Genomic DNA, 23210 nt, shown 5'->3' on the forward strand with positions numbered 1-23210 from the left:
AATATCTTCTATTCATATTCTTACTTTTACATGCATAAATCTTCAATTGTTTAGAATACTAGGTCGGTTGGCTCGAGAAGTATGGAGTTGGAGAAGGAATTGGAGTTGGAGAAGGATTGGAGTTTGAAACTTAAAATTTCTCGCTTTAAAGGCAAAGAATTAAATTAAAGCTTTGATTTGCCGCTTTGCTTTTATACGAAAGTCTTGCTTTAAAGTCTGACTTTTAAATAGTATTGCACTTGATATCGGAGATTGGTAAGTGGAAGCCTGGGATAAAGTCAGCTTCAGGCGATTCGTAGGGGAGGTTATGAATCATCACTGTTCTGTACGACCAGCGAAGTAAGTAATTACTTTTAAATAGAAGTCTCCTTTTAACGCTTGTCTTTTAAATTGAAGTCTAGCTTTACAATACTGATTTTCTTAACTGAAGTCTCACTTTAAAACTGATTAAAGCGTAACTTTTGAATTGAAGCCTAGCTGTAAAGTTTGACTGTTTAAATTGAGGAATTTTCGGCAGCTTGCCTTCAAAACAGAAGTTTTGCTTTAAATCATAGCTTCTGTTAAATTAAAGTCTCACTTTGAAGCTTGACTTTTAAAATTGAAGTATTGCTTTAAATCTATCTCGGTTTGATGTTTGGATTCAAAACTGAAGTGTTGGTTTGAAGATTGACTTCAAAATTGAAGTGATGCTTTGTAGATTGGCTTCAAAACTAAAGTAATGCTTTAAAGAATGACTTTGAATCTGAAGTATTGCCTTAAAATTAGGCTTCTAATTAGAATTTCAGTTCTAAGCTTGACTTTTGAAGCTTCAAGTCTTGTCAAACTCAAATCAGACTAAAAAAGTCCAACAAAATAATATTCAAAACTATATAACTGCTCCATCACTGATCATCCATACACCACATTTGATCTACTTCCATCAAAAAAGTTGAAAGATGATAGAAAGAATAAAAAAAAAATAAAACAAATTTCAATAACATTAAAAAGAAAAGGATTGCTTTATATAAAGGAGATCTAAATAAATTCAAATACCTTACAATAGGTGCATCTGCTCAAGTGACTCGTGCTTTATGGCTTTGTTGGTTTTTTATTCTATCCTTTATTGAAAATTTTTTCCATAGTCAAATACAAGAGTGCGTGAAATATGTAAAGATGTTTAGTCAATGGATGATGATCATTGCAGTGCAATGTGCAGCTTTGGTCAATGGAATTAAATGCATCATTTATCATCATTTTTTCAACACTTTTTTCTGTGTCCATAATGAAGGGTTTAATAAGTTTTGTATGCACACAAAAAAATCAATTTTGCGGTAAATTTTAATAAATTTACTTAAAAATTCACCAAAATTGCCACCTTAAGTTCCAAAAAATTTAACGACCACACTTTACGACCTTTAATTAAAATTCAACTATTTACACAAGGTAAGGATGAATGTCTCTTATTAACTTACAGCAATGCTGCAATTGATGCCAAAAAAAGTATAAACTTTATGTTTTAATTTGCGGTTTCCATTATTTCACAGAAATACCCCAAAAAAATGTATTTATTGCATATTTTAAGCATATGTATAGGTCTATAAAAATGATCCTCAATTACTGTCTCTTTGTTTGCTGTTGTTTCTCATGCATTTGTACACTCATTTATTTTATCACCATCAACCGCAACAAGTCATAAAATTTTTGATCAATTTTTTTTTTTTTTTTTTTTGTTTCAATTTCACGGTTAGTTCACCGTCATGTCTTTACCGTCAATCAATTGATTTTTTTTTCAATCTTTATAATCAAGTCTTAAAGAGATGTGTATGTGAGCACCTAAATACATACGATATCAAATTGAAGGATCAGAATGTTCGAAATAAGCAGTGTTTGGGTATGGGCATTTTAGTTAATTGTGGATATAATGGACAGATGAGGCGGGATGATGATGGTGGAAATGAGATTTTGGGAGTGGATGATGTGGCGCATTTATGGCAGAAGATAATAAATTAGCAAGTTTTTATTAGGTATTTTGGATATTCTTAGAAAGTAAGTCATTTAAAATTTCAAATACTTTCAAATTGTTGAATTTTGATATTTTAATTTTAAAATGTTTCAATTTTGAAATTTAAATTTTAAAATTATTGAATTTAAATATTTTAATTTAAAATTTTTTGAATTTTGAGATATAAAATTTGAATTTTTAAATATAGATTATGAGTTCAATTATTTAAATTTTAAAACTTTTTATCATTTTTTAAATTTAATTAATTTTAAAAAAATTTATAAATTTCAAAAACTTTTCGTTTTTAACCTTTTTTTTATTTTTTATTAATTTTTTTAAATTTGATGAATTTGATTTTATTTCATGTATTTAGGTACTAAATTTTGAAAAATTTCCTTAAATAAATAAATTTTTCAATTTTTAAAAATTCAGCTTTTAATTTTAATTTAATAATTTTAATTTTACTTTCTAATATTTTTTGGAAAATTGACGTTATTTCCAAAAATTTTCTAAATTCAAATTTCAATTTCAAAGTTTTTTGAATTCAATAAAATTGAAAATTTTCCATTCAAAACAAATTATTTTTAAAATATTACAATAATAATCAATTATCCAAAGCGTATCACAATTTCTCACTCATTATATCCCCTAAAACTTATTATTTACCATGTGAAGCTATTAAATCATCCTCTCATGGCTTGTTGTCATAGTAAGTGTAGAGTACAAAACACTTCAAATATTTTTTAAATTCAATAAATACTGTGTGGACTGTAATTTCTCATCTCTCGCGTTTTTAACGAAATTAATTTTGTTTTTTGCCTTTGTATCATGTACATGCACTGGTGCTTCTTGATTTATGCACTTACAGAACATGAAAAATGTATAGAATTGAGGATAAAATGAGCAATGCTTTGTTGTGCTTTGAAATTGACGGTGTAAAAAAAATAAGCAAATTATGGAAACGAGATAGAATTGACCAGTTAGAAATTGTGCTGATGCTGTAGACTTGGGGGTCTGAGTGGGGTCAGGTCTGGTTGATTCTTGAAGAATTTTGAACTTTTCGTGAATATTTCCATCAAATTTGACATAATTTGTCTATTTTTCAGCAAAATTGACACGATTTAAGCCTGAATACTCATCATGTTTACCCAATTGATGCCACTGCATCCTCAAAGCCATCACAAAACCCCATCATTTCTTCCCTGGGTAAGCAATCAATTACATTTTCATGCACGTCCTATAATTATAAAGTAACAAAATATTTCTCCTTTTCTTTTAATAACATTCAATGTAGTTAGAGGCTAATACACCGTAACCATCCATAAAGTGAAAATGCAAATATTTATTTTCTGTACGTGAAATGAGTACGACAATAACTAATTTGTGTTATTAAAGATCGATCGGAAAGCAATAAGGAGAATTTGGGGAAGACAAAATCATGCACAAAAGACATTGCCAAAATTTTTCTTTTTCTGTGTGCTGGAACAAACTCTTTTTTATTAACGACATACAATAACGAGCAAATGCTGAAAGTATCTTGTAAAATGATTAAAAATTCTCGATCAAAACAGGAGTGAAGTTTGATGAAACTAAAAATTTTTATTAACCATGATCACTTATGTCAAGTATTTGATGTGTAATTGGCTTGTAGGATGATTTTGGGAGATTTGGGTTGGATCGCTAAGCTTGACATCCACGGTACCTTCATGTGACGCCTGAATCTGGCATTATATTAGGATGTCGCTTACCAATTTGTTGATCTGAAAATTTGAATTGATTTTTTGGGAATCTTTGGAATATGAGAACATAAGACCGTCATTAAGACATGATACCTTATTATTCTTTTACTACGCTGGCTTTTTAGATCAATTATGACCTGAAATTTACTTAAAGTTAGAGCTTGGCTGTCAGAGAAACGATATAAGATGACTAAGAACCAGTATATCACAGAACTAAACAAAATGAGTCCATTTTCGACGAATTCTGAGTATGTCAACTGGTATTGGTGCATCTTTGGCATATTAGTATATAATCCTCGAACAGTATAAATCAGTTAATCTATCAAAATCCCAGTCTTATGCCTATGTGACTCTAGTTTGATGCCAGTTTCGATTAAGGATTCATCTTGAATCACACCAACTTGATTCAGGTTTTCAGATCGATAAACAGACTTATTATATTCAGAAACTATATTCAGTCCTTCAATACCGTAGCAATTTACATTGTAACACAAGTTTGTACCAAAAAATTCATCCCAAAATTCCCATAAGGACATCCATCTTCAAGAAAAATTACATCTTCTCTCACATCAAAATATATCAAACTATAAATTTTATGATTCCCAAAAACATGGAATGCCAAAAAAAGGAAAAACTTTAATTACAGTACGACAATCTCATGTTTCAATAAGGCGTGCGCACATAAATTGGATATGATAAGAGTGCATGACAAATGACTTACAATTTGTTTTCTTTTTCACAACGACACGCGTCTTTAACCATGCAAATTTTATTAAACATATTTTTATCATCATTATATGTCAGGTCCTGTGCATACAAACTTCTAACACCATTTGGATAATGGATATGGTGCCAAACTCATTTAGAAGATTCATTTAGACATCTGAGCACGGCTTCTTTGTGAATTTTTTATGTGCGGTAAGATTTACAGTAAAATTAGGCTTAATAATTGTTGATAACTGATACAGTCGCCTCCAGACACGTTCAGAACTGCAAATATTTGCAGACTTTTTCTTTTCTTCGCAATTTAGAATCGCAAATTGACGGAGAGGTTGGTGATCTTTGAGTTGTTTAGGCGATACCGTAATTATGCAATATTAGCGCACTAAATGGAATTTTTTTTTGCAGTTTAAATTATGGCAAATTTTTGGGTTTAAATATTTGAATAGGAGTTTATGGTCACGATACGTGAAACAGGAATATGGGAGAGTATTTGATAATTTTTAATGGTAATTTGAGTGTTTATTAGTGTGTTTTTTTGCTGGTTTGTTATGGTATTTTGAGGTTATGTTTTGCGTTTTAGTCAAATGACTGTCGAATTGAGTAGCATGTGATTATGTTTGGAGATTTTGTTTAGTTGTTTCTAAATTCATTTATTTGTGATTGGGGAGCTCATGCTAGGCTAATTCCTTGATATCTAACTTTATATTAACAGGCAATAAGCATACTAATAGATGTGATGCGTTTATGAGACCATATGAGGATGATCATTGCCTTTTAAGGCTAATATATGACGATCTAGATGTAAAATTGAGAATTCAAATTTCTAGCCCAGAACAGGCTTTTTGATCAGTTTCAGCGGTCCTTGATCAAGAATCATCAATTTATTAGTCGATTTAACACAGTGTATAGCCTTAAACTCATTTAACACCTCTAAAAAAATCCAACAAAAAAGTCCACAGCAAATTAACAAATTCTTCATTCATCGATGGCCATCAGTCATCCTCACGACAAACGATCAAATGAACAGTTAAATTTTAACTCATTATATCACAAGCCACAAATAATTTCATCGCCATAAAACATAAGAACCTTTAATTCTGTTGAAAATCGCCCATAACTCATCATTCAATTAAAAAAGTTAAAAATTCCGTACCTTTGAGCGAAAATTGTCAGCAAATTTGAGAAATTAAACAAACTTTTCCTTAGGAAAGCATGTCTTTTCAGGTGAAAGAAGTACTCAAAATATTTAACAGCAATCTCAGTTACAGTCATACCATGCGTAAGTCAATAAAACCTCCTTCAGAACAGCCCCACAAATAATTGAGTTATTATCTGTATTAAGTTTAAATGCTGTAAGCTGCAAATGAGTTTAATTAAAATTTTCTGTCCAAATTGTTGGTTTTACAGTGGCTTGAAGACTGACTGGACCAAAAAGAACACCAAATTTCGAAGAAGGAATCATAAAAAAATCATTACCGTGAATAATAAATTAAAGATTTTTTGTAAGTTCTGAAAAAAAAAGTTCTTGGAATTTAAAAAGTGCCCACAAATGGTCACAGACAAAAGCAAGACAAAGTCGAGTAAATAGAATCTAATGGCACATATATTTGAAAATAATATTTTGTTTGTTAAAAGGCGTGAACTGTACAGAACAAAAGGTAAATCTTGATGGTCATATTGTCTGAAATGTCCTGACTATTGTCATTCTTTTTGACACAATAGACCAAGGCGCTTTCCTTAAAGACATACGGCAACAATTGTTTTCAATTCTTTTCCTATTCTACTATTTTTTTGCAAATCCGTAGGTGATGAACAATGGATACGCATGTGTCTAATATCCATTTAATTATATTTATTGCACTTACTGGACATCTACTTGAATTGGTCATTTTTTTTTAATGCTGGATGAGGGGACATACAATAGAGAATGAGAAATTAATGATCGATATCCGAAGAGACAAAAGGAAGAAGACAAAAAGTCTCTGTTTTATCTCCATTCAAGTCCGATTTCATACTTATTAAAAATTGTCATTTGATAAGCATTTATGACCCACCCAGGTTGTAATTCCTTCGAATTCTTTTTTTTTTTTTTTGGCGCAAAATTATTCACGGCTTCTTCAGACATGCTAGGGACATGAGCACTCAAAAAGATTTCAGATGTTAAGAGTCGATAGCACGGTTTAATGATTGTTCCTATTCATCCAAAAGCCGACATTTAATTTTCACGCATGATTCTCTCATCCATTATCGCATTGCCTTTTTTTGATCTTTTACTATTAATTGGTTTGCTTTTATTATTGGAGATATAACAGGATCTTTTTTAGAGTGGAATTTATGATGATTTTTGTAGGATCATGATGGAGGAGTGATGGCATTTTGACCTGTTTGACTTGTGATGAGATTGGAATTTTTGGGTTAACTTCATGGATTTTTGACGATTTTCGGGATGTTTGTGATTCTTGAATTTGGCTTCAGATCTTTAATGGCAATAGAAAACAGTGGCATTGAATTTAGTAACAAGTGGTAAAAATTCAAATGCGGTTGACTACATACTTTAGTTAAACGCTCTAAAATGCCAGACCGATGTGAGTCTGGATTAATACTGGATTTAAGCCGGGTCTGGATTCAAACCTGGTCCGAATTCAAATCTGGTCCGGATTCAAACCGAGTCTGGATTTAAACTGAATCCAAATTTAAATTGAATCCGACACCAAGTCAGAGTCACGTCTGATTGAGACCGAATTTTAGATTCACCGACTTTTGTTACTCGGGTACTCAGAAGGTGACAGAATAGACCATATTCAGAACAAATTCAATGCCAAACAAGCACAAAGCTACCAAATCGGCATCATCTAATAGTCATGAATGTAAAAAATCATTGCCCTCTCAATTTAAATCAAAAAATGCGCTCTTAAACCAAGCCCAAGCAATTCCAACTTATATCCAGTTAATCCTCCAACAAAACTTTCTTCCATTATAACCACAATTGCATCACATTCTGCATGAATAAATGCACAAAAAAAAATCTACACAAAAAGTCCTAAATTCAAATTTGTCATCACATTTTGTGTACGGCTGAATGCGACCATAGAAAATTCTCGTTTGTATTTAAATTTTCTATGAAGCATGTTGATGCATCATGATGTAAATAGAAATGCATGATGGATCATTAATATCGATCAAAACATGAAAAGCGATTAAGGGGAATTGATTGATTCTATTTTTAGTGCTTGAAATGTAAAGGATGAGCTCATCTTATTATGTTCGACTTTCACTCAATTGTGATAATTTTATGCAACATAAAATTGGATTTCTTTATTCATGTGGCTGTACGGCAAGCAGACAATGGTGTTCTTTCATCCTTTTCGGTCAATTGAATAAGTCCTTGAAAATCCTCTTAAAAAATTCGTAATGTAAAGTCATCAATTTTGGTTTCTATTTACTTTCTATCTCCTCCGTTCTGCTACACATTTCTAATCTGGCGCAATTTTTTTTTTGTGTCACAAAAAATGCAAAAAAAAGTTTCAGGTAGAAAAATTATTATTTGCATATCCATCGGCACAAGTCTTGTAATATTTAACCACAATGGACTAAGTTTTTCTATTTGCCATAATCTTATTTCATACTTAACACAATACTGCAAAAATGCTTTTCATTTATATTTGTTTATTGTTGGTTCATAAAATGCAATCTTACATAAGCCTTTCTACTCCTTTGTTGTGTGTGCATTGTTGATGATTTTTTTCGATGGAATGTGGTGCTTAAGTGCTTTGAATTGGGTGCCGTAAATAAATAAAAAATAAAAAAGAGGTGAATAGGATCAATAAAATTCAAAGAAATTGTAAAATATAGTTTGAAGAGTAGCAAAATTAAATAAAGTGGAATTTGGGGATTTTATGGAGAGAAAAGGATGAGCTGCTTAGATACTTAATTTGATCTGGATGAACTAAACTGAATTGTATCTATTTGAATTAACAAATCAAAAATTTTAATAAGCAAATCCGATATTTTGTCGAACAAATCCGAGATTTAGCGAGGATATCCGAAATTTGGACGAACAAATCCGAAAATTGGACGAACAATCCCGAAATTTCAACGAACAAATCCGAATTGTTGACGAACAAACCCGAAATATTGACAAACCAATCTGAAATTTTGACAAATAAATTCAAAATTGTGACAAATAAATCCGAATTTGACCAGCAAATCCGAAATTTTACGAGAAATTTCAAAATTTTGACGAATAAATCCGAACTTCTGACGAACAAATACGAAGTTTTGATGAACAATGTCAAACATATCCGAGTTTTGATGAGCAAACTATAATTTTTGGCGAAAAAATCCGAAATTTTGTTGAATAAATCCGAAATTTTGACGAATAAAACCGAATTGTTTGCAAACCTGAAATATTGACTAATCAATCTGAAATTTTGACAAACAATTCATTCCAAAATTGACAAGCAAATCTGAATTCTGAATTAGTTTTTCTAAACAAACAGTTCAGAAGCTTGCATTTTCTAACCTCAAATTCTCAGATTCAATTTTAATTAAAATCAATCAATTTTAAATACATGGTTCCAGCAGATAAAAATTATCAGCTAACAACTCCTTAAGATTCTATAGAAAGTCTATTAAAAATCCTGAATTTTATTACTAAATTTATATCTCAAATACCCATGTCCATGCATCTTAATTCCATTAAATTGTTCAGATATTTTAATAGACATTCTCATTCATTTTATTGATGACTCCAAATTTTATGACAAAATTCATCCTCAATTTCCTCTAAAAATACTTGATTCTCATATCTTAAAGACCCGTGTCCTCGTGTCTCAACTTAATTAGATCGTCAGTGTCGCCACCAAGGGAGGTGCTATCATATCTCAATTTCATGTTCAATTTCGGTCCATATTAAGTGGAAAATCATTTTCCTATGTCTTATCATTTTACAATTTCATTAATAGAGTTTCATTTCCTAAATATCATGAATGGTAGACGTAATTCTTGTGTCACTTTCATGGTAGATAATTCCTATGTAGTTCCAATGCAATAAAAAACTTCATTCACGTATTGAACAAGACGTAAAAAAATTGTTATCTAACTTTATGAGCTGATAAGTCCTTAAAAATGCTAGTAAAGAAAGTTGAAGGACAAGACACACAACGAGAAGGATCCACAAAAAAGGAACATGAGATAAAAGTTACATCCAACAGGTACATGGAATTGCGTGATTTGAAATGCTGATTATCATAGAAGAAAGAAGAAATTCTTCTTCTTTATTGTGGTTTTTTGAGTGCTTGTATGATGTCACACCGTGATTTGAGGTGGTCTTGATCTAGACTGGTGGATATGGGTCAAGTGAGTATGAATTAAGGCTAGTTTATCATGGCAAACTTTCTAAATGAATCTGAATGTTTGTCGAAGAAATTCAGAATTTCACCGAATATTGCCGAAGATTTGACGAATAAATCCGAGCTTCATTGAATAATGTCGAAGTTTTGACGAACAAATTCGAACTTTAACGAAGTTTTGACGAACAAATCCGAACTTCAATGAATAAATCCGAAGTTTTGACGAACAAATCCGAACTTCATCGAGTAATGTCGAAGATTTGACGAACAAGTCCAAACTTTAACGGATAAAGCCAAAGATTGGACGAATAAATCCGAACTTCATCGAGTAATGTCGAAGATTTGACGAATAAATCCGAATTGCACGGTCCGAATACTCTCATCATCCCTTAACCAACCATAGAAATCCTCAATTCCAAAATATCCTTACTTTTTTTGATATCAAAAGAAACAAGTCTAAAATTTATTACACTTTCTCCAATCCAATTCCATTCATTGTTCCTAAACAAGAATCAGCCAAACAATAAATCATTTGATAAATTAGCCTCCAACTTTCTTCATTCAATTCATTGACATGATTTTAAGCATTTCTCGTTGAGGTGATGAAAAGAGATTCACAATCAAAAAGGAATGTAGATCACTAAATGATCGATGTGCATTTTATATGCATTCACTCACAGTATGACGAGTGAATAACAAAACAATTTTTTTTTTTTTTGACTTTTGATTCCTCATCTTTTCTCATGTCTTGCTAGCTTCTGTTTCTGACAAAAAAAAAGAAGCATAAGAACTGAAAAAGAATTCTCAGAAAAGTGCATAAAAGAAAGACGTTGAAGGCAGAGAAATCATAAAAAAATGAAACTTCTTTGGACTGAATGACTTGCATGGATGGACAAACTTGTTGAAAGAATTTTTTTTTGCAACATTTTTACTTTGCAACCAGTTGGGTAACTGGTAATTAGAATTTTAGTAATTGGAATCGAAAATTAAATTGTTTTGCTGAGGAAAGGAAACGAGGAGAAATAAATGTTGTAAAAATGAATATTATGAGCTGTTATTAAAGTGGGGTTAAGAGTATGGAGGGCATAAAGCGCATTTTTTGAGTGATTTCGATTGAATGAGACTCTCTAACGTCAAATGAGGCTCTCTAGGGTCGAATGAGAGTCTTTAGGATCGATAGAGAGTCTTTAGGATCGAATGAGAGTCTTAAGGATCGAATGAGAGTCTTTAGGATCGAATGAGAGTCTTAAGGATCGAATGAGAGTCTTTAGGATCGATAGAGAGTCTTTAGGATCGAATGAGAGTCTTTAGGATCGAATGAGAGTCTTTTAGATCGAATGAGAGTCTTTTAGATCGAATGAGAGTCTTTAGGATCGAGTGAGAGTCTTTAGAATATTCTTTTTATTACATGCAGTCATAATCTCATGGAATATCATTCATTCCTCACTAAATTTCCCAAACTGACCTCCAGTTCCCCTCCATTCCCTCAAAAATCCGCTAAATATTCAATTTCTAAATAATCCTCATCCTCACATTTCATTTCGTTGCACTAAAACTCATTCTTGTGCATTTATTCCAATCTTCTCTCAAATTTTTTATATTTCGCAAAATTAAGACATTAAAAAAATGTTTGTTTAACATTTCGTTGCTTTAATGTCCCTTAATGTGTGCGGTCTTTGCTGATGAAATGAACTTTTCTGCTCGCATTTTCTTAACTTTTAAAACTGATCAATTTCCTAATACTTATGTCCAATTAAAGATCAATTTTGTTTGGTCTGGTTTTCAATAATTCTCAAATTTATGTATGAATGGCTTAATGGTCGCATGGATGCAGTGTGCGTTTTAAATGCGGTGGGTAGTAATGTATTAAAGTTAATTTGAGTACATTTGGATGGATTTTTGGGAAAATAAATGTGAATTTGAGGGATTTTTGAGTTTTTTAACTCAGAATTCAAGGATTCTTGACTGAAACTCACAAAGTTCGGCTGTATTGGAACTAAAATCAAAGTGAATGCATCAAAATTCAAATGAATAATAGCATCAGCTTAGAATCTAAAGAAACTAATAAAAAACTAACGTTCAAGGGCACCGATCAGCCTAATAATGCACTCTATTCATTCTACCAACTCCTCTCATCCCCAGCATTCATTTCCACAATAAAAAAAATAAATCTAAAATCATGATAATTCCTCTAATCAAAAAATTATAATCAGATGTACGTGCCATTTCAATAGAAGCCACACGAGAATAGAAATGTTGAGATCTAATTTGCAATTTTTTTTTTCATCGTCATCCAGCTTGCGACATAAAGAAAAAGAGAGCAGAATGATTCAAAAGAGAAGCTTAGTGATGTTTTATGGACATGCGTGATGTATAATAATGACGATAGATTAATTCGACTAGACTTGATATTTTACAGCATAGTTGTTTGTGACTTTTGATGTTGGTCGGGAGTTGAAGGTTTTTTGAAGACGATTTTCGGATATTTTGATCCTTAAAATTATTTAATTCTGCAGATTATGCCAAATTTCTCATCCAAAAGTTCTCATCGACAAAAAAAATTGTTAACCTTCCAACTTTTATTGTTCTTATCCATTAGAATGCATCCAAATGTGAAGATAAATCGATGATTTACTTTATAAGCAATAAAATGAACAAGCGAAACGATAAAAAGGAATAAAAATTCACTTCTTGACGGCTACCGACTGAGAATCTTCTTTCACAAATTTTGATATGCTTGTCATAAAAAATGTGATTTTATTATTCTCATTTAACATCTTGATTAGTGAATTTTTAAGCTTTAGATTAAAGTGAAATTAATGTTTGATTTATGGTCGCTGCTTAAAGTGGATGAAGATGTGATGGGAATTGTTTTTTTGGTTATTTGAGAATTGTTGGCGGAGTTCTTTTGATTGTTTAAGAACTGGAGAGTTCAAAGGCTCAAGTGTTGGGAAAAGATCCTAAAATTCAATTTTTAGAGAGTAATTAAAAGAGGATTCTTGAACATGTTTAATCCATTTGGCAGTCTTTAGTGGAATTATGGTCAACCTAAACAAGATAGTGATCTTTGAGGGAAGATAAATGAACTGTGTGGGGTAGTAGTTTAGTACTTGGGCTTATAGACACAGCAAAACATTCAGTTTGGCTGATCATGTGTTTGTAGATCAGGATAGATGAGACGTGTAGATTTTACAGTCAAATTTAATCATTCTCAAGCAACAGCCACAATTTCTAGAGCCTAAATAGTAATTTTGTTCAACAAATAGTTCATGTTTCTGTAAAAAGTATTGATTAATGAGTAATTGATTTGTTATAGTGATGTAACGTTCGTCAAACAACCGGTAGACCCCAGGAACAACACTCATCCGATCAACATACCGCACCCGAGCGGTACAATGAGACGAACTTCAAATTTGCTTTAAAAATGTCTCAAAATCAGTCGGCATGGACAAATTCACTTCTCATCATCAAAACAGCAACGAAGAGGTGTTCTAACGAACACGTTATGCTGTTCAGGATAGTCACTACTGGATTGTCATGCTGCCATGTTTTCGACAAGATATCATGTTACACTTATAGCTACTTAAAGACTGATTTCAATCTCTTCTTGCTGCTCAAGCTATTTTAAACTGACAAGTTTCCTACCACAGCATTACTATATGCATTTACTTACTTACTTACTGGGACCATACTCCGACTTGGAGCCTAGGTTGCTACAAAATGCCTTCCATCTGACTCTGTTGCTGGCTGTATCACAAAGCTTGTGCAAATTCTCAGTTTTGACATCTAACTGTCATTCCTTCATTACCGTCCTACGTCATGTTGCTCTTGGAGCACCTGGATGCCTTTTCCCTTGTGGATTCCAACCAAGGGCAGTATTGCAAGCCTGTGTCTCACCGCCAGCTACAACACTATTCCGTTTAAATGCCTTCATTATTTCACTATTACCATATGCATGTCCACATACAATCTAATCATGCTGATGATGCTGATGATGAACTAAATTGAATCAAAAAATACAAAGTGTTGGCCAAATGTTGCTAAAATAAGTATCAAAATTCACAGCCAATTCACAGCAATAAATGAGCCAAAAAAATTTATTAATCAATATAAAAACATTTATAAAGTCTCGTAAATAATTTCTTAAATCATAAAACTTTCATCAAAAAAATTAGTTCCAACAAAAAAGTCTTGTATTATGTTGGGAATTTATGGTTACAATTAAGCAGTAAATAATTCTCATTTATGTGTTCGTCACAGGAAACCATAATAAAAATTTTTGCTGCTATAAATTCGTCGTTATGATTAAAATATTGATGCACTGCTGTTGTCCGAAAATGACGATATAAAGGACTCGACGAACGGAATTCGTGTGAAGAGTTGAATGAAGAATTTTATCATAAAATAAATAAAGAGAAGTTTACAGAATCGATCCACAAAATAAGCACTAAAAATGTAAGAAAATTAAGTCATTTATTTGGAACTTTGTTATTAAGTCATTATGACCAAGTGCCTTAATTATGGCTAAAACTTACATTCTCATTTGAATTTTTGCTCTCGGTATTGTCGACATTGGTTCCTTTAAAATATACAATCGGCCACCGAGCAGGCAATTTCTTATAAATTGATCCTCAAAACTGTCGGGTATTGACTGTGTATCAATAAAGAACCTGTTAGAAAATAATAAAATTAGTTCTCGTCATTCAAACATAATTGCTCAATTCCGTGTTATTGCCAACACTAAAGGCATTATTGGAGACATAAAATTATTCTTACACGGTTTGGTCATCAAGTTTTTTAATTAAATTAATTTCACCATAAATGTTTATGCCTGAATATTTATTTACGTACATTTTGTATTCTTCTGGGGACAGTTGCTGATTGATGGCCTTGAATTTATCGGATTTGAAGATCCAGTTACGCATTGTGAAGAATTGTAGAACTTCTAGTCCTTGAGTTATTCTGTTTTGGATGCGGATCATGCTGAAATGATGAATTTGAGATACATTTTCATTTTATTTGCCTCAAATAATCATAAACTTTCATAAAAGTGCAAAATCTATCAAAAAAGAACAAAAAAGAATTTTTGCCCGCGACTAGAATCGAACCGCGACCCTTCAGAACGCCGGAAAAAAAAGAATAATTTTCATAGAATTTTTCATCAAAAAAGTATGTGTCAACGGTGGGATTCGAACCCACGCCTTCAGAAGAAGACTAGAACACTCAGAACTGATTTTCATATGACTGACGTCACTGATCAGAAGTTGTTACACTTGAGTCTAGCGCCTTAGACCGCTCGGCCACATTGACATTGATGTTTGATCTTGGCTTGCAGGTAGATTCGAACCGCGATCCTTCAGAATACCGAAAAAGAATCATTTTCATCAAAAAAGTTATGTGTCAACGGTGGGATTCGAACCCACGCCTTCAGAAGAAGACTAGAACACTCAGAACTGATTTTCATATAACTTGCGTTACTGATCAGAAGTTATTACACTTGAGTCTAGCGCCTTAGACCGCTCGGCCACATTGACATTGATATTTGATTTTGGCATTTGGTACTATATGAACTTGCGACGTAAAAAGATTAAAAATAGATTAGTATGAAGTGCGTGTGCGATGAAAAAAGTCATGTGACGTATGAGAATATGCTGTGTGATAGAAAATAAAATGCGATAAGAAGAAGAAGAAGCTTGTGTGAATGAATGATAAATGTTTTAGAATTTGTGTGTGGAAATAAAATGTTTTGTGCGGTCTTTTGTCATTTTGAAGGTGAATTAATTATAGAAGAGGTTCTGAAAATCCCGGGCAGCACAAAACGATAAATTGAATTTTTGCCACAAAAATGGATCGAAATTAGCTGTCAAAATGCCATTGAGGCAATTTTGCGTTTTACCAACAATACGGCGACGTAGCGGTACCCTAGCAAACCTACTGTGTTGCTCGGGAATAAAATTCCTTTTAAGTGGCGCTTCTAAACCCAAATAGCATCAAAAAATAACTCTTCAATACTCACAATCTCTTCTGTCTGAAGCAGAACATCAAAAAGTCAATAAAGTAAGCCGGCACCCAATGGAAAAGTGCGACATTGATTTTATGCTTGACTTTATTTGTTGTGATTTCTCCATCTGGATACCAAAGTCCAATTTGTGCTGGAATCTCAAAGTTAAACTTCTTTGTGGCATTCAGGACGTATCCAAGACTTCGTTTCTTCTCTTCACTTGCTGTGACGTTGAAGACTTCAATTTCTTGGGATCTAGAATGTAAGGAAATAGTAAGCATTGAGGTTTTAGAGCCAATTATTTAGTTAAATTTCTCACTTCAGTTTCACTCACCTTTCCTGCATAGACACAATTTTGGCTATCAATATAATTCCATTAATTGCCATGTCCACAGGAATTGCTTCCGTTTTAACATCACGATCTACAAGCATAGATCGAATGACTCCTTTAGCAGCACCAATGAACAAGCCAGCAGGTCCATTAAGACTGTCAATCCATCCAACTTGAGGCTCTTGAAATGCTGGAAGTACAATTGATGGACGAACGACACAAATTGGCATTCCATTGCGGAACTCATTACGGCATAGAATCTCAGCTAAACGCTTTGTGTATGTGTAAGTATTTGGATGTACTTTAAGTAAGTGTGGCTGAATTGTTTCCATAGCCTTCTCAGTCATCCATTTTGAGCATCTTATCAAATCCATTGGATCTTCCGGAGTGTCAATAATTCTCTCTTCTAAAATTTCCTCATCCGGACAGCAAAATCCAGTCGAAAAATGGATCATCAACTTTAGTTCCGGCATTTGTTTTGCAATCTCAATGACATTATAAGTTCCGACGAGATTCATGACAATGTTCGGTTTGAGTGTGAATTCAAGCCTCAATGACGCTGCGGCATGAAAAACAAGGTGAGATTTTAGAACTTTCTGTAGATGTTCATGACTTAGAGCTAGACTTGGTTGTGTTATGTCACCATAAACTGGGGTGATTTTTGTCATAACTGATGGCTTTTCGGTGAGAATTCGTTGGAACATCTGGAAATGGAATTGTGGATTATTTGGTGGAGTTGGGACAGTATGGAGTAAAGTGCTGTATCCATTAAATTTAGAACTCAGTCTTGGTCTATACAGATTTGGTTTATATAGAGGAGAACTGGTCAAAGCAGCCATTTCCTTACCGGACTCTTTGAAAAATCATTAACTCGTTCTAGTTCCGTTTTTCCTCGTTTCGGTCTGATTAAAATGATTACTTCCTTTACATCAGAGCATGAATATAGCAATTTTTCAAGTAAAACCTTCCCCATCAAACCAGTTGCTGTCAATTTAAAAATAGAATTAATTATGGAATTGCTCAAAATCTGTTCCTGCATTTTGGATACGCACTCCGTCATCAAAAGTGCCAATCTTACCTCCAGTTATGAATATAATCTTATCTTTATAGAATTGCTGCACAGAATTGAGGCTCGTGCTACTCATTTTGATTGAACCTTGTGCCTATTACTTCTGCAGAAACCACAACTATTTATAAATTTTTAATTAAATTCTTGTACTTTACAAACAGCAACACAAATCTATAATTAAATTCTGCAGTCACTGCACTCTTATGCACACATTATTTGCTTCTTTTAGTCTATTAATTTATTTAATTTGAGGTGTCAAGATTGCAATCAATATCCATGCATAGATTAATTATATTACATGATAATTATGGCTTTTATTTTTGCCGCACACGACATGGATGTTGTTGAACTTGAAAGACTTCTTTGTGGTCTCGAATCAAGTTCAATGTGGATGGTGATTTTGCATTGAGTGTCAAGTGTACGGCAAGGTATGTGGGTAAATGGTGGATTAGTTTTAATTAAATTAGACAAATAGTTAATTAGAGTCGGTATTTTAAGTTGTCATGAAGGAAGGACATTATAACTGTAAAGTTTCTTTTAGTCAGAGTTCAGAGTTGAAGGGTTCCGAGTGGAATCTGGGGTATCGAGCCATATATAAGCAAATTTAACAGTACGATAAGAAGGGCTCTGTGACTGGCGATTAAGCACCAGATTGATTCTCTACAGAGTCCAATCTCTCTATCACTATATTAAAGTACAGTCAATATTTATGACAATACTTTATACATTGCACCCCTTAGTTTAGTGTAACCAAATGGAAAATGAATTGTTCGGAATGTATAAGGCACTGCTCTATTTCTTATAAACTTCAATTAACCTCCACATCAATTTAAAATTATGAAATCTTGGCTTAATCCATATTAATCAGAGTAAATTACATTACTAATGCGCCATGACACTAATCAGATTTAATCCACTTTGTTATGATTATTGCAGTGATTAAGACTATATTTAGACATAGAAACATTTCTAGCGAGTTGGTTTATGTATGGATGTGTGACTTATTGGATAAATTGATTGCAATATTGACAATTTGTTGAATTTTGAAATATTTCTTGAATTCTTGGTCCACAAAACGTTGATTTGTTGGTTCTAGATAAGTTCTAAGGTAGTCTGTAAGAGTTCATCTTGGATATAAGCTAGCTTTTTATCGATTAGGCTACTCGAAATTTTTTAAAATTTAATTAAACTACAAAAAAGCCATTTTTAATTTTTTTGGATATTCTCATACATCTTGTCAAAAAAATTTCAAATTATTATCAAATAACTCTCACTTTACCACTTAATAAATCACCAACTAACTGCACACAACAGCTGCTTTGTCCACACTTCGTCTTACAACTAAACAACTCAACCGCCACAAAATCTAAATTAATAATGAAACTTGCAGTATGAATTACACCGTCTTTTATTGATACGTTGAGTCTATTATATGCTTTGCATAATCATAACTTCATATCTCAATATTTTCTACATTATGATTGTCGTGTGCTGGTAATTGGTAATGTAAGAATGGATTTATTATGTTCATGGCTAAAAATGTTTGAGTTTGACGAATGTTTTGTGTAAATTTGCTCAAGTAGATCAGTCTTAAGGTGATATTTTGGGATTATGGAGTTAGTGGAATGGATAGGGGAACAGATTGTTAATGTTTGGTTAATGTTGATTACTCGGCAGTGCTTGAGGAGTGTTGAGATTGAATATTTTAGATTTTATGGTTAATTAAGATCAATTCTTACGGAATTTTAATGCAAATTGCAAAAATGAACAATGAAAATCTCGGAAAATTGTTTAAATCAGGTTAACTTAGTAAATGTACAGCTCCAATTGATGACAATCATTTCTAGAGTGCAAGCTAAAGGCTATGTCACACTTTAGGGCAAAATAACTTCATTTTATAGCTCATAAAGCATGAAATTTCCTCCATATCACTGTAATCTATCAACAAACAAAGATAACAGATCAAAATTTGTAAAACATTAATTGTTCGTGACTATAAACTATTAAAACCTTTAATTACATTAACCTATTCCATCCAAAATAAATTAAGCAATTAATTGGACATAAAGACAAAGAATTTTATCAAATTAAATAAATCAAAAAATATTCGTCATGTTTATAGACACTAAACCTCCCGAAATATGAATAAATATTCATCCTAACCTATCTCAATCATAAAATCTTCTTATTTACTCCTCATTCATAAGGTCGTCTAGAATTGAAATTGATGAATAAGCTACAGTAGCCATAAAAAAAACAGAGAATAGAAACGAGAAGCATAAAGCAGACGAAAGAAGGATAAGAACATCATAATTGTATCTCATTTGACTAATGAATCGCTATGACATCAATAAAAGTCAATCATAATGAAAATTTATGAAAATTGTCAACAAATGAAATGAACAAAAGAGAATATGAAATGATCGAAGACAGGTAGGTTCGTTCAATCATTCATTATTATGTAGATGGATATAACAAAAGATTCGATCGTAACCGTCGCTCGGGTCAAATGGTCTTTTCAGCTTATGATTCAATCATTTCACTTTCTTCAATTTCTTACTTCCTTTCATAAATATTGAGGAGGTTCTTTGTTTGGTGAAGGGAAAGGGTGAGTTGGATGTTTTTGGATAATAATGAGGAATTTAAGGAGTTTTATTAAATCAGATAAATAATGTATATTCAGCTGATATTGCTGAATTCAGCTTGTTTATCGTATTCTCCTAAATTCAGCATATTAGCATGTTAGTTTTGTTGAATTCAGCGTATACAGTTTGTTCTACTGAATTCAGCATATTCAATTAATTTTGCCTAATAAAGCATATTCAGGTTTTATGGCTAAATTCAGCAAACCCAGCTCATTTTGTTGAACTTAGCACTTTTAGTTTATTTTGTTAAATTCAGCATTTTAAGCTGATTTTGCAGAATTCAGCATTTTAAGCTAATTTGGTTGAATTCATAATTTTTAGCTCATTTAATTGAATTCGACATTTTCAGCTAAATTCAACATTTTCAGTTCATTTAGCATTTTCAGCTTATTTAGAATTCTTCCCTCATTCAGCAAGTATTCAGCGTGTATAAAAAATTAAACAAAATTCCCCAGAAATCACCAAAGCCATCCCTAACCCTATAAATTCCCACAAATTGCCTTCACTTTCCTCATGAAAAGTCACAAAAATATTATTTATATCACCAATTTTTGTTTTGTTAAAAAGGTAAAGTTTCCAGACGAGACCACCGTCAAATTTAATATTTTAATATTATGATGTCAATATTTTCCAACTTTTAATGATCCACACAAACAAAAAGCTATTCGAATGGCGAAATGAAAAATGACATGAAATAGCGAAAATAAATCAAAAAAGCATCTTCATTAGAATATATACGATGCATGCACATGAGAAAGAGAAGAAATATTAAATTGAGATATCAATTCCTCGATTTTTTTTTTCGTGGCTTCACATGATATAGCTTGTGAGAACTCTAATGCACTTGATATGTGCTTAGAAATTGCAATTCAAATGTATATACACAAAAAAAATCTAATTAAAATCATCTCCTTTAGCATTTCGCTTGCTTTTATTGAATCTTTTATTTCTTGTGCTTTTGTTTCGTTCTGTCTTGCATTTTTATGCCTCATCAACATAAGACGTCATATCTAAACGTTGTAGTTTGATTTATGTTATAGTTTTTTGCTATCGATCGGTTGTTTATTCTTAGAATGTTGATCAACCAGTGGGGATGATGTGGTGCTGAATTAGGTCATTATTGTGACATTTTTGGGTTCTTGATGAGTCGATCAGCTATTGCATTAGGTTTATAGGTTAATAAGAGGGTTTGAGTCTTTGTAACAGCTTGAACAACAGTGGGAGTGTCTAAAAATTCGATTTTTTGCAGAACTTAATAATTAACTGCAATTAATGCATAGAAATTAATGCTAGAACTTCCTTTAGATTGCCGAAACTAGCTCAAACGTTTAACCAACACTTAATAGTAATTATAACCATAAGTCATAGAAATTTCTAGCAATTATTCAAACTTGAATATTCCCTGACCACAATTTTTACACGTTCTTGATATAATGACTTTAACATCCTCTAATAAATCATAAAAATATGAAATATTTACTTTTCGCCACTTGGCACATGCATGTGATTGTATCTATGGAACAAAATACAACAAAAATAAGGAATAACAAATTCTATGAAGAGATCAGTTCCAGCCTTAATATGTTGCATATTCTCTCCATCCCATAAACATGAATTAGATTAAAAATTAATGATTAGTTTGCATCTTAATTCATATTGAAGTAAAGCACATAAATTTATGTAAAAATCTTTATTTTTCTGTTCTTGATTTTCCCTTTCATTGGATGGAGAATATTTGCATTTTGCGAATTATGGCACACTAAACAATTCGAGACTTTTATGTGCGTGCCCTCAAAACAAAACAAAAAATAAATATCAAAATAAAAATAAATTAACTTTTTATATGAACGCTGTACTGACTGTTTGTTGATCCACTTCCAAAACTGAATTAAGTTTTATTTCTTTTATTGACTTCCGGGTGGGTTAAGGGGTTCATTTTGTGACTTTTTCAATTTTTTCAAAAATTTTCAGCTAAAATTTGGCCAAATTTGGCAATTTTCTATCAAAAGTCTGTCATTTTCGACTAGAATTCGGTCAGAATCTTCCTAAAAGTCTGCCATTTTCGGCTAAAAGTCTGTCATTCTTAGCTAAAAGTCTGACAATTTCTTCTGAAATTCTGCCATTTTCGGGTAAAATATTGTCACATATTTCCAAAATATGTCATTTTCGACTGATTTTTCCCAGCTTTAAGCTAAAAATCTGTCCTTTTTGGCTAAAATTCAGTCAGAATTTTCAAAAATTTTATCATTTTCGGAAGAAATTCTGTCAATTGTTGCTCAATCTTTGTCATTCTCGCCTAAAATTCTGAAACTTTTTGGAGGAATTTGAATATTTTCAATTAAAATCAATCAAATTTTAAGATTTTTAATGCCAAATCTTTCAAATATAATTATAATTATTCATCCCACCTGGAAGTCCATCTCATCCCCTCATCATCCTCACTCTTACAACTCTAAATTATTTATTATTATTTCTGTATTTATAATGCCAATAAAATCGTATTGAAGATTGTAAATATTTGTTTTCAGTTAAATACATTCCAATTGGAAACTTATTTTTCATTTTTTTTATTCGTGAAAGAAGAGACCAAAAATGCTGCTGGGGTCTCTCTCTCGTTTCTACTCATGAGCTGATAAATTTGAATAATGTTCACTATAAATTTTCACATTTCGCAAGCATGTTATGAGGCGCAAATCCTATAACAATAAATGAGTCGCTTTAGGATAATGAACCAATAAGCACACACTAAAGTGTTTCATAAAATTGCAAATGCAAAGTGGATTTAAAATTATGGTTTTTGCTTGGGATTTAGAATTGAATTTTGAATTTAAAAAATTGTTGAAATTTTGAATTTTTCAAGATTTCAAATTTAAAAGACAATTTCAAAATTTATTAAAATTTCTATTTTCATTACAAAATACAATAAAAAACTCAATTTTACAACATATCCATATCAAAATATCCATCGACAAACCCATTCAACCATATCATTACTTGCTATCAACAATTTTTATTTATATTCCTTAAATTAATGCAATTCATTGCCTGACCCCTTCATGAAAAGTGCATTAAAATATCCTTATTTGATCGATAATTCAATGTCCTGTTCAGAACAATAAAAATCGAATAATTTAAAGGGCAATGAATTAGAAAATAAATCGATGTTAAATGAATTTTTATTTTCTGATTAATTACGGTGAATTATGCTGAATAAATTGTGAATGATCTGGTCATAATGTTTTGAGGAAATTAAAATTGTAATTAATGGGAATTGGGTTGATATGTGAAATTATCAATATGTTCACTTTTTTAGACATTTGTTTGATATAAGGATGGTATTTGATTGGGTTTGGTTAGGTGAAATATTGAG

The 23210-nt window shown here is 31.9% G+C and overlaps 1 protein-coding gene and 2 non-coding genes across 3 annotated transcripts; all 3 read right to left on the reverse strand.

The window, feature by feature from the left end:
• Window positions 1-13933: 13933 nt before the first annotated feature.
• On the reverse strand, window positions 13934-18551 carry LOC139095067 (putative fatty acyl-CoA reductase CG5065). Its single transcript, XM_070646314.1, has 8 exons — window positions 18475-18551; window positions 17205-17313; window positions 16974-17110; window positions 16130-16830; window positions 15811-16050; window positions 14646-14777; window positions 14330-14464; window positions 13934-14241 (listed from the first exon to the last, which is right to left on the reverse strand). Exons 2-8 carry the CDS (start codon window positions 17269-17271, stop codon window positions 14100-14102), a joined length of 1554 nt encoding a protein of 517 aa, XP_070502415.1. The 5' UTR covers window positions 17272-17313; window positions 18475-18551; the 3' UTR covers window positions 13934-14099.
• On the reverse strand, window positions 14969-15104 carry TRNAL-CAA (transfer RNA leucine (anticodon CAA)). The gene is made up of 2 exons: window positions 15067-15104; window positions 14969-15014 (listed from the first exon to the last, which is right to left on the reverse strand). It is a non-coding gene; the product is annotated as a tRNA-Leu (tRNA).
• On the reverse strand, window positions 15193-15328 carry TRNAL-CAA (transfer RNA leucine (anticodon CAA)). The gene is made up of 2 exons: window positions 15291-15328; window positions 15193-15238 (listed from the first exon to the last, which is right to left on the reverse strand). It is a non-coding gene; the product is annotated as a tRNA-Leu (tRNA).
• Window positions 18552-23210: the final 4659 nt, after the last annotated feature.

The sequence above is a fragment of the Chironomus tepperi genome, unplaced genomic scaffold (genome assembly GCF_022539635.2).
Source record: "Chironomus tepperi strain 1889 unplaced genomic scaffold, CSIRO-AGI_Ctep_v1 contig_359, whole genome shotgun sequence".
Lineage (NCBI taxonomy): Eukaryota > Metazoa > Arthropoda > Insecta > Diptera > Chironomidae > Chironomus > Chironomus tepperi.

Coding starts and splice junctions, on each gene's coding strand:
- LOC139095067 (XM_070646314.1), bottom strand. CDS start 17,271: ATGAGTAGCACGAGCCTCAATTCTGTGCAGCAATTCTATAAAGATAAG. Junction 16,831..16,973: donor ATGATTTTTCAAAGAGTCCG/GTAAGGAAATGG, acceptor TTCCATTTCCAG/ATGTTCCAACGAATTCTCAC. Junction 14,778..15,810: donor TGCTTCAGACAGAAGAGATT/GTGAGTATTGAA, acceptor TCATCATTTCAG/CATGATCCGCATCCAAAACA.